The sequence below is a fragment of the Budorcas taxicolor genome, chromosome 3, assembly GCF_023091745.1.
Source record: "Budorcas taxicolor isolate Tak-1 chromosome 3, Takin1.1, whole genome shotgun sequence".
Taxonomy (NCBI): domain Eukaryota; kingdom Metazoa; phylum Chordata; class Mammalia; order Artiodactyla; family Bovidae; genus Budorcas; species Budorcas taxicolor.
This window is the reverse complement of record NC_068912.1, coordinates 9,543,418-9,569,300: the sequence shown is the minus strand read 5'-3', so window position 1 is coordinate 9,569,300 and position 25,883 is coordinate 9,543,418. Positions and strand designations below refer to the sequence as shown.

Here is a 25,883-nt window from a genome sequence, read left to right as displayed (position 1 = left end):
GCTTCCGAGCTGAGAAGGGGCGTTGTCCCTAAATTGACGAGGCAACATATTCTCCTAATCCTCATATTGAGGATATCTGATCCAGGGGCCCCAAATAGTAGTTGGAGGCAGCTGCAGCAGTAGCAGGAGTTTGAGCAACCATTTGTGACTTGAAAGCTTCCATGCGGCTAGAAACAAATCCAGTTATACAGTTGCAGATGCAGAGAGCAAACAGTAAAAACAAAACAATCAGAATTATTGTAATTAACATGGTTGTCTACCATGGGAAGCCTTCCACTGATGAAGAGGGGAGTGCTCCACAGACCCAGCAGTTAGACTAATTGTGGAACAGAGCATAGGAGTGAGCCCAGGACAGGAAGGCATTGTCTTGAGAATCAAACGGCAGACTCAGGATATTTGGAGTCAGCAGAAGTAAGCTCACATAGGTTATCAGGCCCATCTGAAAAGTACAAAGTCAGAGCATAGAAAATAAAGACATAAAAAGATGTCACTTAGTTTTGGTCAGGGTTCCACCTCTTAACTCGAGTGTGATGTACCCACGAATCAATTTCTGGCACTTTGGCAGCTGTGGGAGAAGAAAGAATAACCTGGTAAGGGCCTTCCCAGAGGGGCTCGAGGGATGGGCCCCCAGATTCCAAAGTTCTTATGAGGACCTCAGTTCCTGGCTCAAATAGAGGCTTGTTTGACTCAGAGGCGGGGTCAGGAGTTTTCTCCCGGAATTCTGTTAATGCCTGTTGAAAGCTGAGAGCTGAGTTCCATAACTAGTTAATTCCAAGGCTTCAGGGTCTATAACAATGTCTGTGCGTAAGAAAGGCCTTCCATAAATACATTCAAAGGGGGACAGTCCCTCCTTCCTGGGGGCAATTCGAGCCCTCATTAAAGCTATGGGTAGGACTTTAATCCAATTGTCCTGTGTCTCTTGAGTTAATTTGCGTAGACGTCTTTTGATAATGTCATTAGCTTTTTTAACCTTTCTTGAGGATTGGGGTCTCCAGGAACAGTGTAAGTGATATTTTATTCCTAGAGCTTTAGATACCCCCTGAGTTACAGCAGCTTTAAAGGCGGAGCCATTGTCACTCTGAAGGCTCCGTGGCAGCCCAAACCTGGGGATAATTTCATGGATTAAAATCTTTATAACCTCCTTAGCCTGTTCACTACGACAGGGAAAAGCCTCAATCCATCCAGTAAAAGTATCTACCCAAACATGTAAGCAAGAATATCCATTAGCTTTTGGCATATGAGTAAAATCAATTTCCCGGTCCTCTCCAGGATACTTCCCACTTTGTTATAATCCAGATTTTGCTAGTTTTTCAGTCTTTGGGTTATTTTTCTGACAAACCTCACACCTTTTGATAGTATTCTTTAAAGTTTTCATTACATTTTTACCTTCAAACAAACGAGAAGACATTTGGTAAGTACTCTCTGCACCCAAATGAAAACTCTCATGTAAACCCTTAAGAATTTTCCATTGAGCATTTTTAGGAATTATTAATCATTCATCCTTAAGCTGTAACCATCCTTTATCAGCAATCTTTGCTCCTCTTTTTTCATATCTTTCCATTCGTCCTCAGCATATTGTGTTTTTTCCTGTTCCACAGGACCTGTCCAGATCAAAGGCGTCTGCAGTGAAGGGGTTTCCTGAAGTGCCGCTTTTCTGGCTTGACAGTCAGCCAGCTGATTTCCTTCTGCTACTTTACTCCCATCTCTGCTGCGCCCTTTGCACTGCATAACAGCTGCTTCTTTAGGACAATATATAGCAGTTAAAAGTCTCTCGATCTCTCTGAAATGCTTAATAGGTTTACCTGTTGCTGTTTTAAACTGTCTTTCTTTCCATATTGTAGCATGAGCATGTAAAGTCAAATAAGCATACTTAGAATCCGTGTAGATATTTACCCGCTGCCCTTTGCTTAACTCTAGAGCTCGGGTCAGAGCCACAAGTTCCACTAACTGAGCACTGGTTCCCTGGGGGAGAGATTTTGCTTCCAAAACCTGTTCAGCAGTCACCAGGGCATAACCTGCTTTACGCTTTCCATCTCGAACAAAAGAACTGCCATCTGTAAATATTTCCAGGTCAGGATTGTCTAATGGGGTATCCATTAGATCTTTCCGAGCTGCATAGTTTAAAGTTAGGAATTGAGAACAATCGTGATCAGGTGTTTCATTTTCCTTCTCAGGAAGGAAAGTGGCAGGATTTAAATTTCCACAAACTTTAAGCTTAGTTACTGGTCCTTCTAACAACAATGACTGATATTTAAGAAGCCTACTGTCTGTCATCCAAATATTAACCTTAGAATTTAAGATTTCACTCACATCATGAGAAGTCAGTACAGTAAGGTTTTGTCCATTAATTATTTTTAAAGCTTTAGGTGCTAATAAAGCTGCTGTCCCAATTACTCTGAGGCAGTGGGGCCACCCACGTGAAATTACATCTAATTCTCTGCTTAGATAAGCAATAGGTTGTTGGTGAGGCCCTCGGGTTGTGTCAAAACTCCCAAGGCCATACCTTTCCTTTCAGTGACAAACAAATTAAATTCTGACCCTGTGGGCAAGCTCAGAGCTGGAGCTTGCAGGAGAGCAGTCTGAAGAAACTTAAAAGCCTTTTGAGTTTCTGGTGACCAAACCAGTTTGTCAGTTTGGGCCTGCTGAGTTTCAGCTATAAGTTTATATAAAGGCCGGGCAAGTTCCCCATAACCTGGAATCTAAATGCGACAGTAACCTGTGATTTCCCAAAATCCTCTCAATTGCCTTAAAGTCATAGGTAGGGGATGATTTAGTATAGGCTTAATTCTCTCAGGGCCTATGGCCCTAGTCCCTTCTGATATGATTCGGCCCAGATATCTAACTGATTGTTGACAAAGCTGAGCCTTTTCTCTTGATGCCTTGTAACCACAGCCTGCCAGAAAGTTTAAGAAATCTTCTGAGGCTCGCGAACAAGCTTCCTCTGTCTCAGCGCAGAGCAAAATATCATCTACATATTGTAACACCACCGCTTCAGAGCTATTAAAGTTTTGGAGATCCCATGACAAACTTTGTCCAAATAAGTGAGGACTGTCACGAAATCCCTGGGGCAAAACTGTCCAGGTTAACTGAAAAGCTGGCTGCGTAGGGTCTTTAAAGGCAAATAGAAATTGACTTTCCTCCTCCAAAGGCACTGAATAGAAGGCATCTTTTAAATCAATTACTGAGAAATATTTGGCTCATTTAGGAATTTTAGACAATAGAGTATAAAGATTAGGCACCACGGGGAGTAAAGGAACTACAGCCTCACTTATTATTCGTAAATCTTGAACTAGTCTCCATTTACCATTTGATTTCTTTATACCCCAAACAGGAGTGTTGCAAGGACTGTTACAGGGAATTAATAGTCCCTGTTTTTTAAAATTTTTAATGATAGGTTTTAACCCTTCCTTAACCTCAGGTTTCAGTGGATACTGCTTCTTATGTGAAAATAAGTGCTGGTCTTTGAGCTTGACAACTACAGGAATAGCATTTTGTGCTCCACCCACAGATTTTCTATCAGCCCACACTCTAGGATTTACATTTTGTTTAACTAGAGGGAGAGAAAGGGAGGGCTCCATATTCATAAAAACAGAGGCATGGACCTTCCTCAGTATATCCCTCCCCAAAAGGGGTGAGGGAGATTCTGGCACGATCAGAAACTCGTGTGAAAATAGCACAGAATCCCAGTTGCAATATAAAGAATAACTGAAATAATACCTTTTGGCTTGTCCAGGCAGTCCCGTTATGGAAGCGGATTGGGGAGAAAGTGGGCCAGGGGCTTCAGTAAGCACACAGTAAGTTGCCCCAGTATCTAAAAGGAAATCGATGGATTGGCCCCCCACAATTATTAATACCCGGGGTTCTTCAGGTGTAATTAGGACGGGAGCTTGTGTGGGGACCCCCGGGCACCTTAAGTCTTGATTGTCTTGAGAGTCCGACCCCGGGGACCTACACCTCTGAGGGCAGTCTCTCTTCTAGTGTGGTCCTTTCCAGACCGGACATGGAACCAGGGGCAGCTTAGATGCCTGAGGGCAATCCCACTTGAGGTGCCCCTCCTTTCCACAGTAATAGCAAGCCCATCCCTTTTCACCTGGGTCCCTCTGGGCATTTTTCTCTGGCTGTTTAAGAGCATTTTTCATAGCCATTGCGAAGGCGTCCGCCTTTTCCTCTGTCATTCTTTGCCTTTTTTTTTCCCCCTCATATTCCCTACCATAATAGACCATCTGAGCCAGTTGTAACAGAGTATCTAAAGACTGATTTGGTCCATACGCCCATTTTTGTAGCTTATGGCGGATATCTGGAGCCGACTGAGTGACAAATCTGTCTTTTAAGATCACTTTTCCTTCTTCACTTTCGGGATCAATCTCAGTGAATCTGCGAAGAGCTTCTCTTAGTCTATCTAGGAATTTACCAGGAGCTTCTTTCTCCTCCTGTTCTATGTCTGCCAATTTGCTATAGTTTAAAGGCTTAGAACACGCCTGCCTGAGTCCTTCAAGAATACGTCTGACAAAATGACTCTGATCCCATCTTCCTTTAGCTGTGTTTGTAGTCCCAGTCTGGTTCTATAGTTGGGACCGCCTGATTCCCAGTGGAGGGCTGCTATCTCATCCTCCCTCTTCCCTACTGACTCATTACCAAGACATTCATCTCCATAAGCAACCGCTTTCCCCAAAACTCGAGTGTTTGAGTCGGGAGTCAGCGTTTGTCCCAAGATATACATCACATCCTTCCAAGTAAGGTCATAAAGCAGAGTAACACCTGTAAAAGCTCTAATATATTTTTCTGGGTCCTCTAAATAGTTTCCCAGATCCTCCTTGATTCTTTGTATTTCTTGATGAGAAAAGGGCTTATTAACTCTTATAGGCTGATGATTTCTCCCGGTGGGTGTTTCATGAAGAGGCAACAGCTTGTGTGGCTGTTCCTCAGTCTCTCTGGCTGTTCTGCGCATATGATCCCAGGGATAGACTGGAGAAACCTGTTTTTCTTTTTTTTCTTTGTCTCCTGTCGTCCATCTCATCTCTAACTTCGATGGTCTGAGTTTCTACTGAAACCAGAGTAGTCTGAGGTCGTACTGAGACAGGAGTTGTTTGGACCTCCACGTGGGCAGTTTGAATCTCAGTTTGGGTTTCCACTGAGGCCAAAGCGGTTTGAATCTCAGTTTGGGTTTTCACTGAGACCAAAGCAGCCGTTCTGAGGGGGGTTTTCTGGCTTTCAGTTAGCTCAGCTTGGAGCCCTGGGCACAGGAGCAAAGTAGGAGGACAGGAGGGAGCTGAAGGTTTTATGCCCAAATCTATACCCTTAGGACATAAGTCTGGCATATTTTGCAGAGAGAAAATGGGCAACACATATGCTACTTCTACCCATTTCCCTTGTTCCTTACAGAACCGGTCTAATTATAAAACAGTATTATACTTAAGAGACCCTCCAACCGGCCACCGTTCGCCGTCCTCCAATGGATACCGTGGCCATGCAGTATCGCATAGGAAGACCAGGTGTGTCTTCTTTAAGCCCTGGGGATCAAATCTATCCCAGTTTTTCAGGATACAGTTCAAAGGAGTGAGGCTGGAATTGTTAGCTCCCATCTGTAAGAGAGAAGAAAAGCGACCAGCGCCATTTTTCTACCGGAGGCGTCCCTCCCTGCTCTAGATGGGGGTGTAGACAGACTTTACACCAAAAGCTTTTCCTTCCTGGTCGGACTTAGTCTGTCCCTTACCGACACAGGTGCTGTCCTCGACCCTCCCAGTTCTACCACCGAGACGGGGTGGGGATGTAGCAGGGGTAGACCTGATAGCATCTCTACCCGATGTCCAGCTCTTCACCTTTAACCTTGCTTGTCTCTGATGCCACCCAGGGTGCAATCAGAGTAACCTTTCCGAATGCCTCCCGAGCTAAGACCGCTGAGGGAAACATTCGTCACCTGAGTGCCTGTGCACGACCCTGAGTATATTCCTGACCACAATAAGACCGATATGAACATCAAGCTGGGATGTTCTTTTCAAGCATCACCACACCAGTATAAGAGTCTCCTCTGGTCCACTAAGAGTCAGTGTTACCAAAGGGAAAAAAACCCATTGCAGTCCCAATCTGAGTAAACTTTAACCTCCGAGATGGTCTTGGGGCTAAAGCTCCATCTAGCTTCCGAACTTTTGATTCCTAGCGAGGCTAGGCGCTTTCTTGACTACCAATCCAAGTTTGCCACAGTACACAATAACAGTATAGATCACAAGTCCCTTGAAAGTCTATGATCTGATAGATTAGGTTAGTACTTCTAATTCCCAAGGAGTTATGAAATGGTCAAAGAGACCGAAAAGTTTGACCAAGAAAGGAGAGTTCGGTCCACACGCTTTGCCCATTTCTGGTTGGTTCCTAAAGGAGTCATTGGGTGTCTCTTGGCATTGGCAGGTCGATATAAACCCCTGACAGGTTTCTGCCATAAGCCGTATGAGATCACCATGGAACCGCAGAACAAGGCTCCTCACTTGCTTCACGCAGGGCATGTCATTCACACACAAGCACACTGTAGAGTTAGTAAAGCACAGCAGAAAACGTGTTCGCTAAGAGAACAAAGAACTAGAGCTTCAATAATCCATACCTTGTCCTGAAGTATCCCGGATGAGCCCCCAAGGTGAAAGGTTGTTGTTGAATTACGATGCCAGGATTCTTGGCCCCTGGAGGAGAAAAATTCAGTCCGAGGCCAGAGACGAGGCTTGATTGCTCAGAGGTTTGTGTAATAAAGTTTTACTAAAGTATAAAGGAGATAAGAGAAAGCTTCTGACATAGGCATTAGAAGGGGGCAGAAAGAGTACCCCCCTGCTGGTCTTTAGCTGGATATTATATAGTCATCAGCAGTCTGTTAATGAAAGAAAGGAATGTGTCAAAACTTAGAATGACACCAGGCCCCTCACCCATAAGATGTATTTTGGGATAATCTTGGCTCCAAATGGTTCATCTTGGGCCATAAACAGATTAACTTGAATCTTGAAGAAGGGCAGAACACCATACAAATAGTGTCATTTACATAGATTAGAGGAACAGTATCAGGAGTATAACATACTGGTTTATCAAGTAGGCTCGAAGCCCAAAAGGCTGAACCGACTTGAAGACAGAGTTTGGGGTAAATGTATAGTACATTAGCATAGCTTAAGATAAACATTTCCATAAGAAAAAGGCAATGGTTAACTTCAAGGGAAACCAGGTGTCATTATGGCAACACAGAATTTTAAGAGAAACCTCCTTTTAAATTTATATAGAGAAGGAAAAAAAATCGCTAGCTTGTTTCTTCCTGCCACTTAAGGGAGATAAGAATATCTGACACTTGCTGGCTATTTTCTCCATTCGGAGACCCCTGGCCGTCTTGACGTTACCCTCTCAGTTTTCTGGGTCATTCAGATCTTTTAGATTAGTTCTCTGTGTGTTTTTTGCCACTTCTTCTTAATATCTTCTGCTTCTGTTAGGTCCATACCATTTCTGTACTTTATTTTGGCCATCTTTGCATGAAATGTTCTCTTGGTATCTCTAATTTTCTTGAAAAGATCTCCAGTCTCTCCCATTCTATTGTTTTCATCTATTTCTTTAGTTTGATCACTTTAGGAAGGGTTTCATGTTTCTCGTTGTTATTCTTTGGAACTCTGCATTCAGATGGGTGTATCTTTCCTTTTCTCCTTTGCCTTTTGCCTCTCTTCTTTTCACAGGTATTTGTAAGGCCTCTTCAGACAACCGTTTTGCATTGTTGCATTTCTTTTTCTTGGAGATGATTTTGATCACCACTTCCTGTACTATGTTATGAACCTCCATCCATAGTTCTTCAGGCACTCTGTCTATCGGATCTACTCCCTTGAATATATTTGTCGCTTCCACTGTACAATTGCAAGGGATTTAATTTAGGTCATATCTGCATGAAGGCAATGGCATCCCAAACCAGTACTCTTGCCTAGAAAATCCCACAGACGGAGGAGCCTGGTAGGCTGCAGTCCATGGGGTCGCGAAGAGTCAGACACGACTGAGCGACTTCACCTTCACTTTTCACTTTGACGCATTGGAGAAGCAAATGGCAACCCACTCCAGTATTCTCGCCTAGAGAATCCCAGGGATGGGGGAGTTTGGTGGGCTGCCGTCTATGGGGTTGCACAGAGTCGGACACGACTGAAGCAACTTAGCAGCATACCTGCATGACCTAGTAATTTTCCCTACTTTCTTCAACTTGCGTCTGCATTTTGCAATAAGGATTTCATGCTCTATGCCACAGTCAGCTCCCGGTCTGGTTTTTGCTGATTGTATAGAGCTTCATCATTAGCTGCAAATAATATAATCATTCTGATTTCGGTATTGACCATCTGGTGATGTCCGTGTGTAGAGTTGTCTCCTGTGTTGTTGGAAGAGGGTGTTTGTTCTGACCAGTGTGTTCTCCTGGCCAAACTCTGTTAGACTTTCCCCTGCTTCATTTTGTACTCCAAAGCTGCCTCTCCAGGTATCTCTTCACTTCCTCCTTATTTTCTTATATATATAAAATTTCTTTTTCTGGTATATTTATGTTTTTTAAAACAAATTTAAAGTAAATTGAAAAATATTTTGATTTGCCTTTTAACAATTCCATATTTTATTAGATATAAAACTAGTTAAAGTACTACTTTGATTTAATTCTAACAAGAAGTAGCTGTTCATGTGTCTGAATGCTTAGGATAAAGTAACTGTATTTATGTGCAGTTTATAAATGAGGCAGACCTTTCCTATGCTTACCCATGTTTCTTGTCTGTTGCTGCTGCTGCTGCTGCTAGGTCACTTCAGTCGTGTCCAACTCTGTGCGATGCCAGAGACGGCAGCCCACCAGGCTCCCCCGTCCCTGGGATTCTCCAGGCAGAACACTGGAGTGGGTTGTCATTTCCTTCTCCAATGCATGAAAGTGAAAAGTGAAAATGAAGTCTCTCAGTTGTGTCCGACTCTTAGCGACCCCATGGACTGCAGCCTACTAGGCTCCTCCATCCATGAGACTTTCCAAGCAAGAGTACTGGAGTTGGGTGCCGTTGCCTTCTCTAGAGAAGTAAAACTAAAATGGTGTAGGGGAGGGGAATCAGACCAAAAGAAGTGGTAATTTCATACAAAAAGGTCTACCCAGGAAGAAGAAGGAAGTGCTAAAGGGGAAATTCTGAATACTCTAAAGCAAGTCATGTGGTTTCTCATAAAATTTTAAGAACCAAAAGCGTTGTTTTAAAGATACTGACATGGAGTTACATGCAGCTCTCTACTGAGATAAACTGTTTAGCAAACGTGTACAAACATTTCAGGGAAGTAATTTGGCAATAGGCAGCAAGACTTCAGATGCGTGTCATGGGGCAAGATGAAGAGTACAGTGCTCTTTCCTGAGATGGGAAGTCTCATGAATTTAATCAGCCAGATGACAGTGACCAAATGCATAGTGAGGAAGCCCCAGGTTTGTGGAGGCTTATTGCACAGCAATAGATAGCTGGAACAAAGATGAGGAGTTAGATTTGGAAATGTGTTTGAAGATGGTGAAATAGCAGAGATTCAGTTCTGTGGCCCAGGAGAGAGCACTGGGCTTTGGAATTTCCTGATGATATTTCTGGCTCTTATCTGTCTCAAACTGTATTGTGGTATTGTGGTCACAATCACAGAGCAATTTCACATTCTTTATTTCATTGATCTTAATAATAACCCCTTGACAAAATGGGGAGCATATCATTATACCCATAATAGAGTTGAGAAAATTGAGACTCAGGAAGCTTTTATGATTTATAGGAAACCCCATGGCTTAGAACTCAGAACATAGGTCTTAAAGCAATTATCCTCCAATTAAAAATCAAATTAAGAAAAAAGAAAAGTTTTCTGATTCTCAGAATAAGCTACTTCTAGTGCACTTTGTGGTGCTAGAGGGAGACAAGGAAGATGCCTGCTAGTGAGGAGTGGGCCTAGAGATGAGAGAGCTGAGAAACTCAAGTCTGAGGAGGGCCAAAAGAGGAGATTTAAAAAATACTTCCCAAATATCTCCACACAAACATCCATTACTGGGAAAAAAAAAAAAAAATAATGATACCCCCAGGAAGATCTGGACAGATAGCCTGAAAGGAAGTTCTTTGATGTCATTCATTCGTAGGATTAACAATTATTTATTCAGCCCATGCCACGTGCTAGGCACTGTATTAGGTTCAGCAATGGACAGGGTCCCTGTGCTCAAGAGATCCAGGAAGCAGACAGCCAAGCAGTTCACCAACCATAACCTGGAACCTGAGGCTTCTAGGAGGAAGTGACACAAGAATGGGAGGGGCTGGAGAGGAGGCATGCAGGACATTTCAGGCAGAAGGAAAGGCATGTTTATAGGTCTAGAGGCAAGAGAGAAAGCACCTCCTCCAAGGGAGAGCACAAAGTTAAATTTAGACATAATGTGGTCATGGGGTGTTGTTTTATCACTCAGTCATGTCCAAGTCTTTTGTGACCCCATGGACTGTTGCCCACCAGGCTCCTCTGCCCTTGAGAGTTCCCAGGCAAGAATACTGGAGTAGGTTGCCATTTCCTTCTCCAGGGTGTCTTCCTGACCCAAGGATTGAACCCACATCTCCTGCATTGGCAGGTGGGCTTTTTTGTAAAACCTCTGTGCCAGCAGGCTTTGGGGTGAGGGACTCATAAACTGAAGATAAAAGAACTATCTGCAGGTGTACTCTGGACATGAAGAGGTTTAGACACAATGGCCTCATGTCTAGAGAAAGTGCTGAAATAGTCCGCTTCTCTTGGCATGTCTATCTTTCCCAACAACTGGATGAATACTACATACCAGCCCCTACTCCCAAGGTCATATTAGTGACCTATGAGCTGAGTAAGCCCCATGGAGCTCACACAGCCACAAGAGGCCTGAAGACAGCATGTCTCTAGACGTAGCGTAGGGGAGCAGAATGTGCCACCCTAAGCTATGTCTCTTTGGCATATTAATTGTTTTAAGCTGGTTGTTTTCTAAGGAAGTAGCAGACATGGTAAACATTCTGAAAACCTTGTACGAGTTACTCTTTCATAAGAAACATTTATATTTGTAAGGGAAATCTCCACTAATAAAGCTGTCTCCCTCTCTGTACCAGACGAGGAGGATGACCAAATCTCTAGAAACTCTTATCAATGCAGAAGGCACTAACTTAAATCTGCCTAACAACCGTACCTTTATTTGCTGTGCTTTTCCTGATAACCTCTCCAAACTGTCAGCCTCAACATTCTCTTTTGTCTTTAGCAGAGGATGGTATTTAAGATGAGGGCTTCAGCCATTTTAGCAAGTTACTTGGTTTTTCTGGGTTTCACCCATGTGAAGTCGCTCAGTCGTGTCCAACTCTTGGTGACCCCATGGACTGTAGCCTACCAGGCTCCTCCCTCCACGGGATTCTCCAGGCAAGAGTACTGGAGTGGCTTGCCATTTCCTTCTCCAGGGGCTCTTCCCAACCCAGGGATCCAACCCGGGTCTCCTGCATTCCAGGCAGATGCTTTAACCTCTGAGTCACCAGGGACGCATGTACACAATATTAAACTCTGTCTCCTGTTAGCTTATCTCATGTCAGTTTCATTCTTACACCAGTCAGAGATCCTAGAAGGGCAGAAAAAAATGTCTTCCTCCCCCAAAGCCAGTCATAAGCCAGATCAAATGTCCTGCCACCCTGAGAGGCCTTGCATGAGTAGCCGACAGGATTTCCTTTGAGTATGGCTATCTCATCTGCCTCAGAGTCACATACTATCATAATTTTAAAATGTTATATTTGTTTCCCGTTCCCAAACTCACTTTTACTCATTTTTGCCACAGTAGTGAGCATTAAAGCACCTTTAATGAAACAGACTTAAGTATTTATTAGGGGGAATAGCGAGTAAGGCAATAGCTTAGCTCTCAGCTCTCAGCTGACCTCGGAAGACAGGTTGTGGAGGGCTGGACAACTGTAACAAAAAAGGAAAGTTGCCACACAAGGGGATAGAACACAACCATGGCAGAACCAACTTAGCTTTTAATCAGATGTTGCAGGGTTTCCCTGCTACTGAGGCCTCTGCTCAGACTCCCACTCAGCGACCCTAGACAGAGCCATCCTTCCCAAGTTTCCTTTCCCACAATTTTGATTTCTCTCTGGAGCAATGACATTATTTACTTTTGCTCATGGAACAACCCCTTGCATAGACAGAGGTCTCAAAGAAGGCCTCAAGGATCATGGCATCCCGGAGCCTGCAGTGTGGCAGCTGCCCATGCGGCCTTCTGTTCTTTGTAATGCAAAGAAGCTTCACAGATGACGCACCATGGCACGAAACGGGAGAGGACTACTTCTCCATCTCACCAAAGTTCTATTTGTGTTGCTTCCGCTTGAGAAAAGAGATGGAGCCTGATTTTCCAAAGCTTAAGGAAGACTCCCCAACCCCGCTGCCAGGATGAAAATCCTTGCTGCCTGGAGCCACTACTCCACTTCAGGTGGAGACACGCCCGTATTCCCTTTTCCATCTGACTGGGCCTCCAGTGCACAGTTACAGGCGGACAGTCTGTGGAAAGTACCTTGTATGCTGGTTGCCAGGAACAAGAGAGGCAGCAGGAGAATTTCCAGGGTCATAGAACACTCCCGCCTTCTGGAACACAGGATCCTCTTCTCCAGAACTTTACAGGAACTCTGGACACAGACCAGAGCCAAGCCAGAAAGAGACCAAGTTCAGTTCAATCGCTCAGTCGTGTCCAACTCTTTGCGACCCCATGAATCGCAGCACACCAGGCCTCCCTGTTCATCACCATCTCCCGCAGTTCACTCAGACTCACGTCCATTGAGTCAGTGATGTCATCCAGCCATCTCATCCTCGGTGGTCCCCTTTTCCTCCTGCCTCCAATCCCTCCCAGCATCAGAGGTTTTTCCAATGAGTCAACCCTTCTCATGAGGTGGCCAAAGTACTGGAGTTTCAGCTTTAGCATCATTCCTTCCAAAGAAATCCCAGGGCTGATCTCCTTCAGAATGGACTGGTTGGATCTCCTTGTAGTCCAAGGGACTATCGGGAGTCTTCTCCAACACCACAGTTCAAGCATCAGTTCTTCAGTGCTCAGCCTTCTTCACAGTCCAACTCTCACATCCATACATGACCACAGGAAAAATCATAGCCTTGACTAGATGGACCTTAGTCGGCAAAGTAATGTCTCTGCTTTTGAATATGCTATCTAGGTTAGTCATAACTTTTCTTCCAAGGAGTAAGTGTCTTTTAATTTCATGGCTGAAGTCACCATCTGCAGTGATTCTGGACCCCCCCCCCCCCCCCACAATAAAGTCTGACACTGTTTCCACTGTTTCCCCATCTATTTCCCATGAAATGATGGGACCAGATGCCATGATCTTCATTTTCTGAATGTTGAGCTTTAGGCCAACTTTTTAACTCTCCTCTGTCACTTTCATCAAGAGGCTTTTTAGCTCCTCTTCACTTTCTGCCATAAGGGTGGTGTCATCTGCATATCTGAGGGTATTGATATTTCTCCTGGCAATCTTGATTCCAGCTTGTGTTTCTCCAAAGGTACCTTTAATTCAAGGCTTAAGGTTAGAACTCTCCACCCAGCAACTCATGGATGAGGCCTGGGGACCAAAAATAGGAAGCCCCATCGGGTTTTTTTTTTTTTTTTTTAAATTAACCACTAGGAAACTAAGAACAGACTTGCAGATATGGGGGCAGAAGGAGAGGGTGGGACGAATTGAGAGAGTAGCCCTGAAACATCCATTACCATATGTAAAACTAGACAGTTGGTGGAAATTTCTAGTGTGACGCAGGGAGCAAATGACAACCTAGAAGGGTGGGATGGGGTGAGAGGTGGGAGGGAGGGCCGTTAGGGCTAGAATATACGTATACCTATAGCGGGGTCAGGTTGATATATGGCAGAAATGAACACAATGTTGTAAAGCAATTATCCTTCAGTTTGAAATCAATAAATTTAAATTAAAAAAACAATTTGTTTGAATGTGTGTTAGTTCTCTTTTCTGGTGAGAGGATCCATAGATTCTAATGGTTTTCCGAGGGATTGGTACTCAGAAAATGTTAAAGACCCCTGAGAGTGAATATCTGCCTTTGGTTTCCCAGACAGGAAACACCCTGATTAACCAGAGTACCCACCCAAGGGGATTTCTGACTTGAGCCAACTCTAAATCATGTGAGGAGTAGAAAGCAGATCATGTGGGGTGTAGGCTGAGAGCACAAAATGTGGAAAATCAGACCTACACAGTTTGAGTATTGGTCTCCCCCCTCCACCCCCAAGCTCTTCCTCCCTTATGGGTAAGTTCACTATTTAAACCTTTACATTGGCCTACCCACTGAACATCAGTATTATTATTATTAACCTATATTCAAATATTGTATTACTAACCTATTATCAAAGGTTACTTGACCCAAATGAATGTATTCTGCACCCTTGTGGTCTAAGAGTTTCAGGCCCATCCCTCTTGAATCTAAATGAATTATTCACCCACCCAGGACACTTTGAAGACCCATAGGAAAGCCACAGTCCCTGATGTACCATATTTGTAGCAGTTTCAGACTGGGGACATTTCTGATTTTCACCATGGAGATGACAAAAAAAATCTGCTCTCCTCAATCTGTGAACTCCTGTCTTGGAAGTAGTTACCCTCCCCAAAAGATCAGCATGGGGAAATGGAGTTAGCTCACTACCTGAAACTGTGTAGGACACCCTATTTACCTGATCATATTGGAGCCCTGTGAGGTGAGGAAAACAGGGGTTACTACTTGTATTTGATAACTGAAACTCAGCATCAGATTTGCCTGAGGGAGGTCATGTGCAGCTCCAGTCAAGCCCAGTCTTCTTCACTCAGCTCTTCCCTTCCTGCAAGCTACAGTCAATCTTTGGACTAGAAGAAAAGATGAGACTGAAGTGGAATGAACAAGATCAAAGTGAGGTTAACTAAGGAAGACTTTAAAACAAACCATGAGAAAGAAGCCAAGAAGGAGCATTCTTTACCACTGATGCCCCGGGGAAGCCATGAGAAGGAGTAGGGCAAACGATAGAACCAGGTAAGGGACAGAAGTGAACTGTGCATGGGCTTTGCTCGGACTTTGGCTCCTCTGGGGATTTTGCGAAAGGGCTGTTGTCCAGTGTTTTGCTGAAGCATTTGAGATCTGAACCAGCAGAGAATAGAAAAATCTATTCCCAACCACCTAGGATGAAAGGTGGGACCTCCCTGTTGGCAGTAGTGGTAAAGAACCCACCTGCCAATGCAGGAGACACAAGATACGTGGGTTTGATCCCTGGGTTGGGAAGATCCCCTGCAGGAGAGCATGGAAACTCAACTCCAGTGTTTTTGCCTGGAGAATCCTATGGACAGAGGAGCCTGACAGGCTACAGTTCATGGGATCGCACAGAGTGGGACACGACTGAAGTGACTTAGCACACACCCATGCAGGATGAAAGTGAAAGGAAATGGCAACCCACTCCAGTGTTCTTGCCTGGAGAACCCCGGGGATGGGGGAGCATGATGGGCTGCCGTCTTTGGGGTCACACAGAGTCGGACACGACTGAAGCAACTTAGCAGCAGCAGCAGATGCAGGATGACTTCTTGCTGATTCCAGTAGGGGCAGTACAACACTGCAGGTGTTCCTTCTTCCCTGTATCTATTGGATATTTCTAGAGCTACAAGTGAGGATGTAGAAATAAAAGCTACACTCTTGTCTACTTTTAAGCAGCTTGCAATCTCATGAAGGAACCAGACAAAGAAGAAAAGCATTACAATGTGGTTGTGAAACTATGGGGTCACTTAGAAAGACTACATAAATACAAACTATGTTATGAGAGGAGGCTACTGGGGGATGAGTGAATAGGTGCAACTCCTTGTAAGAATGATGAAAGTATCTTATATAAGCAAGATGAGCACGGGTAATATCTGAGAAACTAGAGAACTTGGCTATTTCAGGAAACGGAGGACATTTTAATGAGGCTGAAATAAAAGGAAAGAAAAACAGCTCTATAGTGTTAAGGTTTTAGCATGCATAGATTAGGAGCTTGGATTTTATCCTGAAGCCGTTCAAGGAGATGTAAATAAAGGATTTGGGGCATAGAAGTGTCCTACTTCAACTCACAGGTTGGAGAGAAAGCTGAAGAAGAGGAGAATGAGACTAGAAGCAAGGAGGTATTCCAAGGGTACTGGAAGGATTCATCTACCATTAAAGAAGGCCGAGCTGCAGGGTGCGCAGATGAAGAGCAGTCAGATTCAGCAGAACTTGATTTTTTTATATGCAGGTGGACAGAGAGGGAGAAGAAAGAGTCTGATTGCTGGCTTGAGTGATCAGCCCAAGATAGGAGAAGGGATAAGCTGGAACAGGAGAAATGGTAAGTTCAGTGTGGGATATGTTAAGATCAAGATGCCTAAGACAGAGTTGAATATTTGGATGTGGGGCTCAAGAGAGCGATCTGAGCTACTACCAAGAACACGATTATGCAGCACATAAATTGTGGTTGAGGTCAGACCATGTGCTAGAAGGATCTCTCTCAGAAAGAGTATGTAAAGTGAAAAGGGGGTTGAGGGTTGAGGAGGAGCATCCCCTGTGGCTTATTCATGCCAGCCACCACGTCAGAAATACCATAGGCTGTATGGCTTAAAGGACATACATTTACTTCTCACAGTTCAAGAGGCTGGGAAGTATAAGATCAGGGCACCAACAGACTCAGAGTCTAGCAAGAGTCCACTTACTGATGCAGAGATGAGCATCTTCACACTGGAAGATGTCCACTGTCCTTACATGGCAGAAGAGAAGAGGGAGCTCTCTGAGAGAACTCTCTTTTTAAAAAGTTTTAATCTACAGTGCGGCCAAGATAGCATAGTAGGAAGACTTTGAGCTCATGGGTATATCAAAATTAGAACTATTTACAGAGTAACTATTAATGAGGAAAAAAAGAAGACTAGCAGAAAAGATCTCCTACAAATAAAGATATAAAGAAAAGATACAATGAGACAGTAGAGAGTGAAAATGTGCTATGGTCAAGACTCATAACCCCAGGTGGGTAACCCACAAACGGGAGAATTATTACAATTGTAAGGGTTCTTCCCAAGGATCAAGTGGTCTGAGCTTTACACACACTGGGCTCCCCAGCCCTCAGGTCCTGCACCAGGAAGATGAACCCCCAGAATATTTGACTTGGAAAGCCAATGGAGCTTGCTCTCAGGAGTGAGAAGGCTATGAAAGTTGACATTCCAGTCTTACAAAGTTCTTAGAAACAAAACTTAATGTACTCTGGGACTCAGGGAATAGGCAGTAATTTGAAAGGAGCCTGTATCAGACCCACCTGCTAATCTTGGGGAGCCCCCTGACGAGCAAGGAGGCAACTGCAGCTCACCCTGGGAACAGAGACACTGGAGATGGCCATTTTGTGGAGCTTATTTTACCATGAGGACACTGTGCTGGCAAGCACCATTTGTATTCCTTCCTCTAGCTCATTAACACTGGGGCCTGGCCTAGCACACCAGACTCTCAGCACCAGTACTGGGGTCCCTTGGGGCAAGCAGCAAGCTGAGTGGGAACACAGCCCCACCCACCAGCAGAGCTTCTACCTTAAGGCTTCCCAAAACCACAGCCATCCCAGGATTGGGCATTGTCCACCAGAGGACCCAAGACCTGACCTCACTCACCAGTCCATCAACACTAGCCCTGGGAACCCCAGGGCACTGTCGTCGAAGGACCTGGGACCTGGCTGGGTCACCAGGTTAGTACCATCAGGGTACACTAGGGCCATTCTCACCCTCCAGTGGATAGACACCAGCTCCAGGACCCCCGGCCTTGGACTTGCCCACCAGCAAGCCAAAACCAGCTCCAACATACCGTGGACTCCTCAACCAGCTGTGCTGGGGTCCAGTCCCACTCATCAGAGGGCCAACACCAGTTCTGAGACAGCCTGGATGCCACAGATATTTGTGTGAGGAACTGGCCCCACTTTCCAGTAGACTGACATCAGGTTTGGAACCCTTGGCTTCATAGCCAGCCATGCCAGAACCGGGCTCTGCCTGACAGTGGACCAGAACCAGACCTAAGACCACTTGGGGTCCCATAGCCAGCAGCCTCATAACAGCCCTGCCAACCAGGGGCCAGCAGCCTCTACTCAAGGCAGGACCAACCAACTGCACTGGGGGCCAGCCACATCTACCAGATCACCCACAGTAGTCAGCCTGCCACAAAAGAAGGACCAACACCAGCCCAAGTAGGGGCAATCCTCAAGCATAGAGCTCATAGAAGGGAGTATACTGCTGGGAGGCATACGAAAGCTCCTGTAAAAGCCACTTCTCCAAGAACAGGAAACATAACCAACCTGCCAATTAAATAGAAATAAAAAACCGTAAATTGGGCAACATGAGGCTACAGAGGGTTATCCTCTAAATGAAGGAAACGGATAAAATTCCAGAAGAAGAACTAGTGAAGTAGAGAAAGGCAATGTACCTTATAGAGAGTTCAAGTTAATAATCATAAAGATGTTCAAAGAACTCAGAAGAAGATTGGATGAACAGAGTGAGAAGTTAGAATTTTTTAACAGGGTTAGAAAATATAAAGAAGAACCAGAGATGAAGAATACAATAGCTTAAATGAAAAATACACTAGAAGTAATCAAAAACAGATTAGATGATATGGAGGAATAGATCAATAAGGTGGAATACAGAGTAAGGGAAATCAGTATAAAGGAACGGGATAAAAAGAGAATAAAAAGAAATGAAGGCAGTTTAAGAGACCTCCAGGATAACATCAAGCATACCAGCATTCAACTTAGAAGGATCTCAGGAGAAGAGAGAGAAAGGGGCAGAGAACATATTTAAAGTCATAATAGCTGAAAACTTCCCTAACCTGAGAAAGGAAACAGATGTCTGTGTCCAGGAAGCCAAAGAGTCCCAAACAGGATCAGCTCAAAGAGGAACACAAGAGGCACTGTAATTAAAATGTCAAAAGCTAAAGAGAGAATATTAAAAGCAGCAAGGGAAAAGCAACAAGCTTCATACCAGGGAACTCACATAAGGCTATCAGCTGATTTTTCAGCAGAAACTCTGTAGGCCAAAACGGAGTAAATAGGTAAATAGGAGCCAAAATAGGTAAAGTGACAAAAAGGAAAACTCACAACCAAGAATAATTTAGTCAGCAAGGCTTTCAGTCAGATTTGATGCAAAATCAAAAGTGCTACAGACAAGCAAAAGCTCAAGAGTTCATACCATACCAACTTTATAAGAAATGTTAAGGGGACTTTTCTAAGTGAAAAAGGCCACAACAAGAAACGTGAACATCATGAAAGGAAAAAAATCTCATTAATAAAGGCAAATGTACAATAAAGGTAGTAAAGCAGCTGTGTGTAAAGTTAGGAGAGAGGGTAAAAGACGAAGATATTAAAATTATGTATACCTGCAATAAGTAATCAAGAGATACACAAAACAAAAAGACATAAAATTCTCCACGCAAGAATAGTGGAGTGGGTAGCCATTCCCTTCTCCAGGGAATCTTCCCAACCCAGGGATCCAACCTGGGTCTCCTGAAATGCAGGCTGATTCTCTACTGTCTGAGCCACCAGGGAAGCCCCAGAATATTAAACATGAAGTCAAAAACACTGCATTGGGGGTATAAAAATGCAGAGTTGTTAAAATGCATTTGAACTTAAGAGATCAGGAACCTGTGTGTGTGTGTCTGTGTGTGTATGTATATATATACCAATGTATATGTATATATACATATGTATACAGATATAGATAGTTGTGTACAATGGGGGGAATATAATAAATACCTAATATGTTTGAATGATGACATCATAACCAGACTGATTGTGGTAATCATTTCTAACTTTAGAGAAATGCCAAACTGCTATGTTGTGGAACAGGAACTAATATAGTATTGTAGATCAATTGCACTTCAAAAGCAAACAAACTCATTAAAAAAAATATCGGGTTTGTGGTGACCAGAGGCTGGAACTAGGGGGAGGGGAATTGAATGAAGGTGTTAAAAAGCTACAAACTACCAGTTACAAGATAAATAAGTACTAGGAATGTAATGTACAACAAGATAAATAAATATAATTAATGTTGCTGTGTGTTAAATATGAAAGTTTCAAACAGAGTAAATCCTAAGAGTTCCCATAGAAAAAAATTTTGTCTATTTTTTTATTTCTGTATCTATGTGAGATGATAGGTGTTCCCTAAATTTGTGTAATAATCATTCATGATGTATAAAAGTCAAATTTATGGTGTACCCCTTAAACTTATAACATGCTACATGTCAATTACATCTCAATGAAGCTTGAAGGTACAAAAGAGCACTAATTCCACTGTGAGGGCTCCACCCTCATGATCTAAACATCTGCCAAAGACCCCATCTTCTAAGAGATTGTTGTTGTTATTCAGTCGCTCAGCTGTTTCCGAGTCTTTGTGACCCCATGACCTGCAGTACGCCAGGCTTCCCTGTCCTTCACTATCTCCCAAAGTATGCTCAAACTCATGTCCATTGAGTGAATGATACCATCCAATCATTTCATCTTCTGTCACCCCATTCTCCTCCTGTCCTCAATGTTTCCCAGCATCAGGGTCTTTTCCATGAGTTGGCTCCTCACATCAGGTGGCCAAAGTATCAGAGCTTCAGCTTCAGCATCAGTCCTTCCAATGAGATTCAAGGTTGATTTCCCTTAGGATTGTCTGGTTTGATCTCCTTGCTGTCCAAGTGACTCTCAAGGGTCTTCTCCAACACCACAGTATGAAAGCGTCAATTCTTTGGCACTCAGCCTGCTTTATGGTCCAACTCTCACATCCATACATGACTACTGGAAAAACCATAGCTTTGACTATGTGGACGTTTGTAGGCAAAGTGATGTCTCTGCATTTTAATACACTGTCTAGGTTTGTCATAGCTTTTCTTCCAAGGAGCAAACATCTTTTAATTTCGTGGCTGCAGTCACAGTCCACAGTGATTTTGGAGCCCAAGAAAATAAAATCTGTCACTGTTTCCATTTTTTCCCCATGAAGTGATGGGACCGGATGCCATGATCTTATTTTTTTTAATGTTGAGTTTTAAGCCAGCTTTTTCATTCTCCTGTTTCACCTTCTTCAAGAGGCTCTTTAGTTCCTCTTTGCTCTCTGCCATTAAGGTGGTATCATCTGCATACCTGAGGTTATTGGTATTTCTCCTGGCAATCTTGATTCCAGCTCGTGCTTCATCCAGCCAGGCATTTCACATGATATACTCTGCATATAAGTTAAATAAGCAGGATGACAGTATACAGTCTTGACCTACTCTTTTCCCAGTTTTGAACCAGTCCATTGATCCACGTCTGAGTCTAACTATTGCTTCTTGACCTGCGTACAGGTTTCTCAGGAGGCAGGTAAGGTGGTCTGGTATTACCATCTCTTGAAGAATTTTCCACAGTTAGCTGTGATCCACATAGTCAAAGTCTTTAGCAATTAAAAGATTAAGATTAAACAAAAGACCTAAGGTGTAGGGAGGACACACAGGCAACCAGTTTATAGCATGCTAGCAACATTGACATTGAAAGACTTGTATAGGAAGAGACATACACCAAGGAGACTGACAACAATTTCTTAGAAGAGTGAGAAACAAATTTAAAGTTTTTAAAGGAGTTCAGAGAAGACAAGATGGCAGAGGAGTAGGTGGATGTGGAGTACATCTCTCTCCAAGGATGCATCATGAATATACCTTCAGATGCAGAAGACCTCACAGAGCACCAGCTGAGCACTGGCAGGAGTCACTGACCACTGGAAAGGAATATAAAGACTCATACAAAACTTGGTAGGATAAAGGTAGGAAGGGAAAAAGAGGAGGAGAATGAGCAGGACGGCCTGCATCCAGATAGTAGGGGAGCTGAAGCAAGGGTAAGATCCTCATATCCAGGGCAACTGTTTAGGACAGAAAGGAAACATTTGAGGCTGTCAGAGAGTGAAGCAGCTAATCCGTGAAAGCCTGAATTGTGTGAGAACCACACAGATAATCTGGACCACAGCCCTTTGTACACCACACAGGGATGCAAGTCCACGGGAATGCATAGTGGCTGGGACTGGAGTGTGGGGATTGGAGAGCAATACCAGGGCAAGAACTGCTGTTGACTTTGGGGAGACAGCTGAGGGGATGGGAGGAAGGAAATCCACATGGGGAATGCCCTTGGAGGAAAGCTGGGAGGCCACGGAGGTAGGGCACTACTACGGGGAGTCGAGCCGTCACTCTAGCCTCTCTCTCCCCACATGCCAGTGCCAACAGCTGACCAATAGAGAAAGACCTCAGTGAGGGTGGCACATTGAGCAACTGACATGTGGAGCAACAGAGAAGGACCCCGACCATGGTTGCCCTTTGAGCACCTCCTGTGCTGAGTGATAGAGAAGGACCAGCAAGGGTGGCCTTTGAGCACCAGCTGCCAGAGTTTAGAAAAGAACTCTAACAGTGCCATATCTTCTGTGTCTGTGGCCTCCTGCTTCCCTGCACACCTGGCGCGGCTGGGGTCCATGTGATCCAAGCAGCAGTGACCCCTGCACAGCCAGTCCTCACTGGGGGAGACCCAAATCATCCAGGGCAACCTCAGCAGCAAACTTCTATGGATGACCCACATGCAGAGCTGGAGACAAAATCACAATTGAGCTCCAGGAGTGGAGTGATTAAGAAAGAGGATCAAAAACTTTTCCACCAGCTATACAAGCTGCAGATTAAATCCACATAATCAGCTATGCAGACTCTATGTCTATGGAATATAAAAAAGGACAATGAGTGTTCCCACCAAAGGAAATGCTCTGTCTCTAGCAGCTGTGGACATTGGAGGCAAGAACACACAGGAGTAGGGCCAGATCAGAGTCTGAGCTATTCCACAGCAGGTCTAGAGTGCAGCCCTCTCCAGTACTGGAGGGCCTCCTAGGAAGGTGGAGGTGGACTGTGGCTCACAGCAGGGGAAAGGACACTGACAGCTGAGAACCAGGAAAAGCATTCATTATCATCCCTTTATTCTGATTCATTCTGTAGTTGATTCTAAATTTTTTCTCCTCTTTTTTTTCTCTGTTGCTGTGGTTGTTGTTTTTATTATTATAGCCATTTAAGCTTTTGGAACCTTTTTAAAAATCACACTTTTTATTTCTTTTATATATTTCTACTTCTACTTTGGCTTTCTGCAATTCTCTGGGGCGTTTTATTGTTGTTGTTCTAGAGCTAATCAATGAATTTAGTAAACACACAGGATACAAAATCAATACACAGAAATCTCTTTCATTCCTATACACTAACAACAAAAACTGGAGCTAGAAATTAATAGAATCATTCCATTCAGCACTGCAACAAAAAGAATCAAATACCTATCAAATCACAGAACTAGAACAAAACATTTCACAATTTGTATGGAAACACAAAAGACTGAATATCAAAGCAATAAGAATCAACCTTCCTGACTTCAGAAAAAACTACAAAGCTACAGTCATCAAGACAATATGGTACTGGAACAAAAACAGAAATACTTTCCAATGGAACAAAAAATAGAAAACCCAGAGATTAACCCACATACCTATGTGTACCTTATCTTTTACATGGAAGGCAAGAATATACAATGAAGAATAAACAGCCTCTTCAATAAGTGGTAATGGGAAAACTAGACAACTACCTGTAAAAGAATGAAATTAGAACACTTCCTAACTCCATGCACAAAAATAAACCCCAAACAGATTAAAGACCTAAATGTAAGGCCAGAAACTATAAAACCCTTAGAAGAAACTATAGGCAGAACACTATGATACAAATCACAGCCAGATCCTCTTTGACCCACCTCCTAGAGTAATGGAATGAAAAAGAAACAAGTGGGACCTAATTAAACTTAAAATCTTTTGCACAATAAAAGAAATCATAAATAGACAGCCCTCAGAATGGGAGAGAATAATTGCAAAAGGATCAACTGACAAAGGATTAGTCTCCAAAATATATGAGCAGCTCATGAAGTTCAACACCAGAAAAACAATCAATCAAAAAATGGATGGGAAACCTAACAAGACATTTCTCCAAAGACATACAGTTGGCCAACAAACACATAAAAAGATGCTCAACATTGCTCATTATTGGAGAAATGCAAATCAAAACTACAATGAAATATCACATCACACCAGCCAGAATAGACATCATCAAAATATCTAAAAAACAATAAATGATGGAGAGGATGTGGAAAAAGGAAATCCCTCTTGCACTGGTGATAAGAATGTAAATTGATACAGACACTCTGGAAAACAGGATGGAGATTCCTTTTAAAAGGCTAGGAATAAAACTATCATATGAGCCAACAATCCTACTCCTGGGCATATACTCTGAGAAAACCATAATTGAAAAAGATGCACGTACTCCAGTCTTCAATGCAGCACTATTTACAATAGCCAGAACATGGAAGCAACCTAGATGTCTGTCAACAGTTGAATGGATAAAGAAGTTGTGGTACATATATACAGTGGAATATTACTCAGTCATTTTTAAAAAATGAATTTAAGTCAGTGAGGTGGACAGGGCTTTCCTGGTGGTTCAGTAATAAAGAATCTGCCTGCAGGAGATGTGAGTTCAGCCCCTGGGTTGGGAAGATCCCCTGGAAGAGGGCATGACAACTCACTTCAGTATTCTTTCCTAGAGAATCTCATGGACAGAGGAGACTGCTGGGCTACAGTCCACGGGGTTGTCCAAAGAGTTGGACATGACTGAGGCAAATTAACGTGCATGCTCACAGTGAGGTGGATGAGCCCAGAGGCTATTATACAGAGTGAAGTAAGTCAGAAAGAGAAAAAATATTGTATATAAATGTATGTGCATATATAGAATCTAGGAAAATGGTACAGATGAATCTGATTACAGGGAAGGAACAGAGATGTAGACATAGAGAACTGACTTGTGGACACAGTGCGGGGGGGGGATGAATTGAGAGAGTAGCACTGAAACATATGTAAAATAGATAGCTAATGGGAAGCTGCTATATAACATAGAGGCTCAACCTCATACTCACACAGCCTAGAGGGGTGGAATGGGATGGGGTATGGGAAAGAGTTTCAAGAGGGAGGGGGCAGATGTATACTCATGGCTGATTAGCTTTGCTTTATGGCAGAACGAACACAACATTGTAAAGCAATTATCCTCCAATTAAGAATAAATTTTAAAAAAAGAATCCAAAGAACTGGGATGTTAACAATATCAAATTCTGCAGAAATGAAATGCTCTGTCACAGGGATGTGTCCATTGCAAAGTAAATAAACAGGCAATTTATAGTATCAGAAGAAGAAAATGTTTGATAAGCATAAAAAATGCACATTCAAACTAGGAATCAGAGAAAAGCAAATTAAAGAAAAGAAAATTAAACAAATTAAACAAATATTACCTTCAAGTTGGAAAAAATAATTTAATTGATAGATTCCAGTGATGATAAAATTAGAGAAAACCAGATAAATACACTGTTCACAGGAGTATAAATTGATTCAATCTTTTTGGAGAAAAATTTGGTGCCATCTATCAAAATTTAACCTGTATAATACCTTGGTATTATCCCCTTCATAGATCACTGCCTTGTTGAAGTGAAGGGGCTTGAGTAACTCAACAAAGCTATGAGCCATGACGTGCAGGGCCACCCAAGACAGACAGGGTCATAGTGGAGAGTTCTGATGAATGTCATCCACTCAAGAATGGCAAACCACTCCAATATTCTGGCCACAAGAACTCCATGAACTATGTAAAAAGGCAAAAATGTATAAAACCAAAAGATAAGCACCCCCAACCCCGGTCTGAATGTGTCCAATATGCTACTGGGGAAGAGCAGAGGACAATTATTAATAGTTACAGAAAGAATGGGAGAAGGCAACGGCACCCCACTCCAGTACCCTTGCCTGGAAAATCCCATGGACAGAGGAGCCTGGGAGGCTGCAGTCCAT

The 25,883-nt window shown here is 43.3% G+C and overlaps 1 protein-coding gene across 1 annotated transcript in view; it reads right to left on the bottom strand.

Moving 5' to 3' along the window:
• The window catches only part of LOC128044841 (CD48 antigen-like), a 56,169-nt gene extending 30,601 nt beyond the window's left edge, over positions 1-25,568 (bottom strand). The window contains exons 1-2 of the mRNA XM_052637268.1: positions 25,491-25,568; positions 12,518-12,629 (exon numbers count right to left, since the gene is read on the bottom strand). Of these exons, the coding sequence (XP_052493228.1) occupies positions 12,518-12,629; positions 25,491-25,568 (190 nt within the window). The remainder of the gene's footprint in view (positions 1-12,517; positions 12,630-25,490) is intronic.
• Between the last annotated feature and the right edge of the window lie 315 nt (positions 25,569-25,883).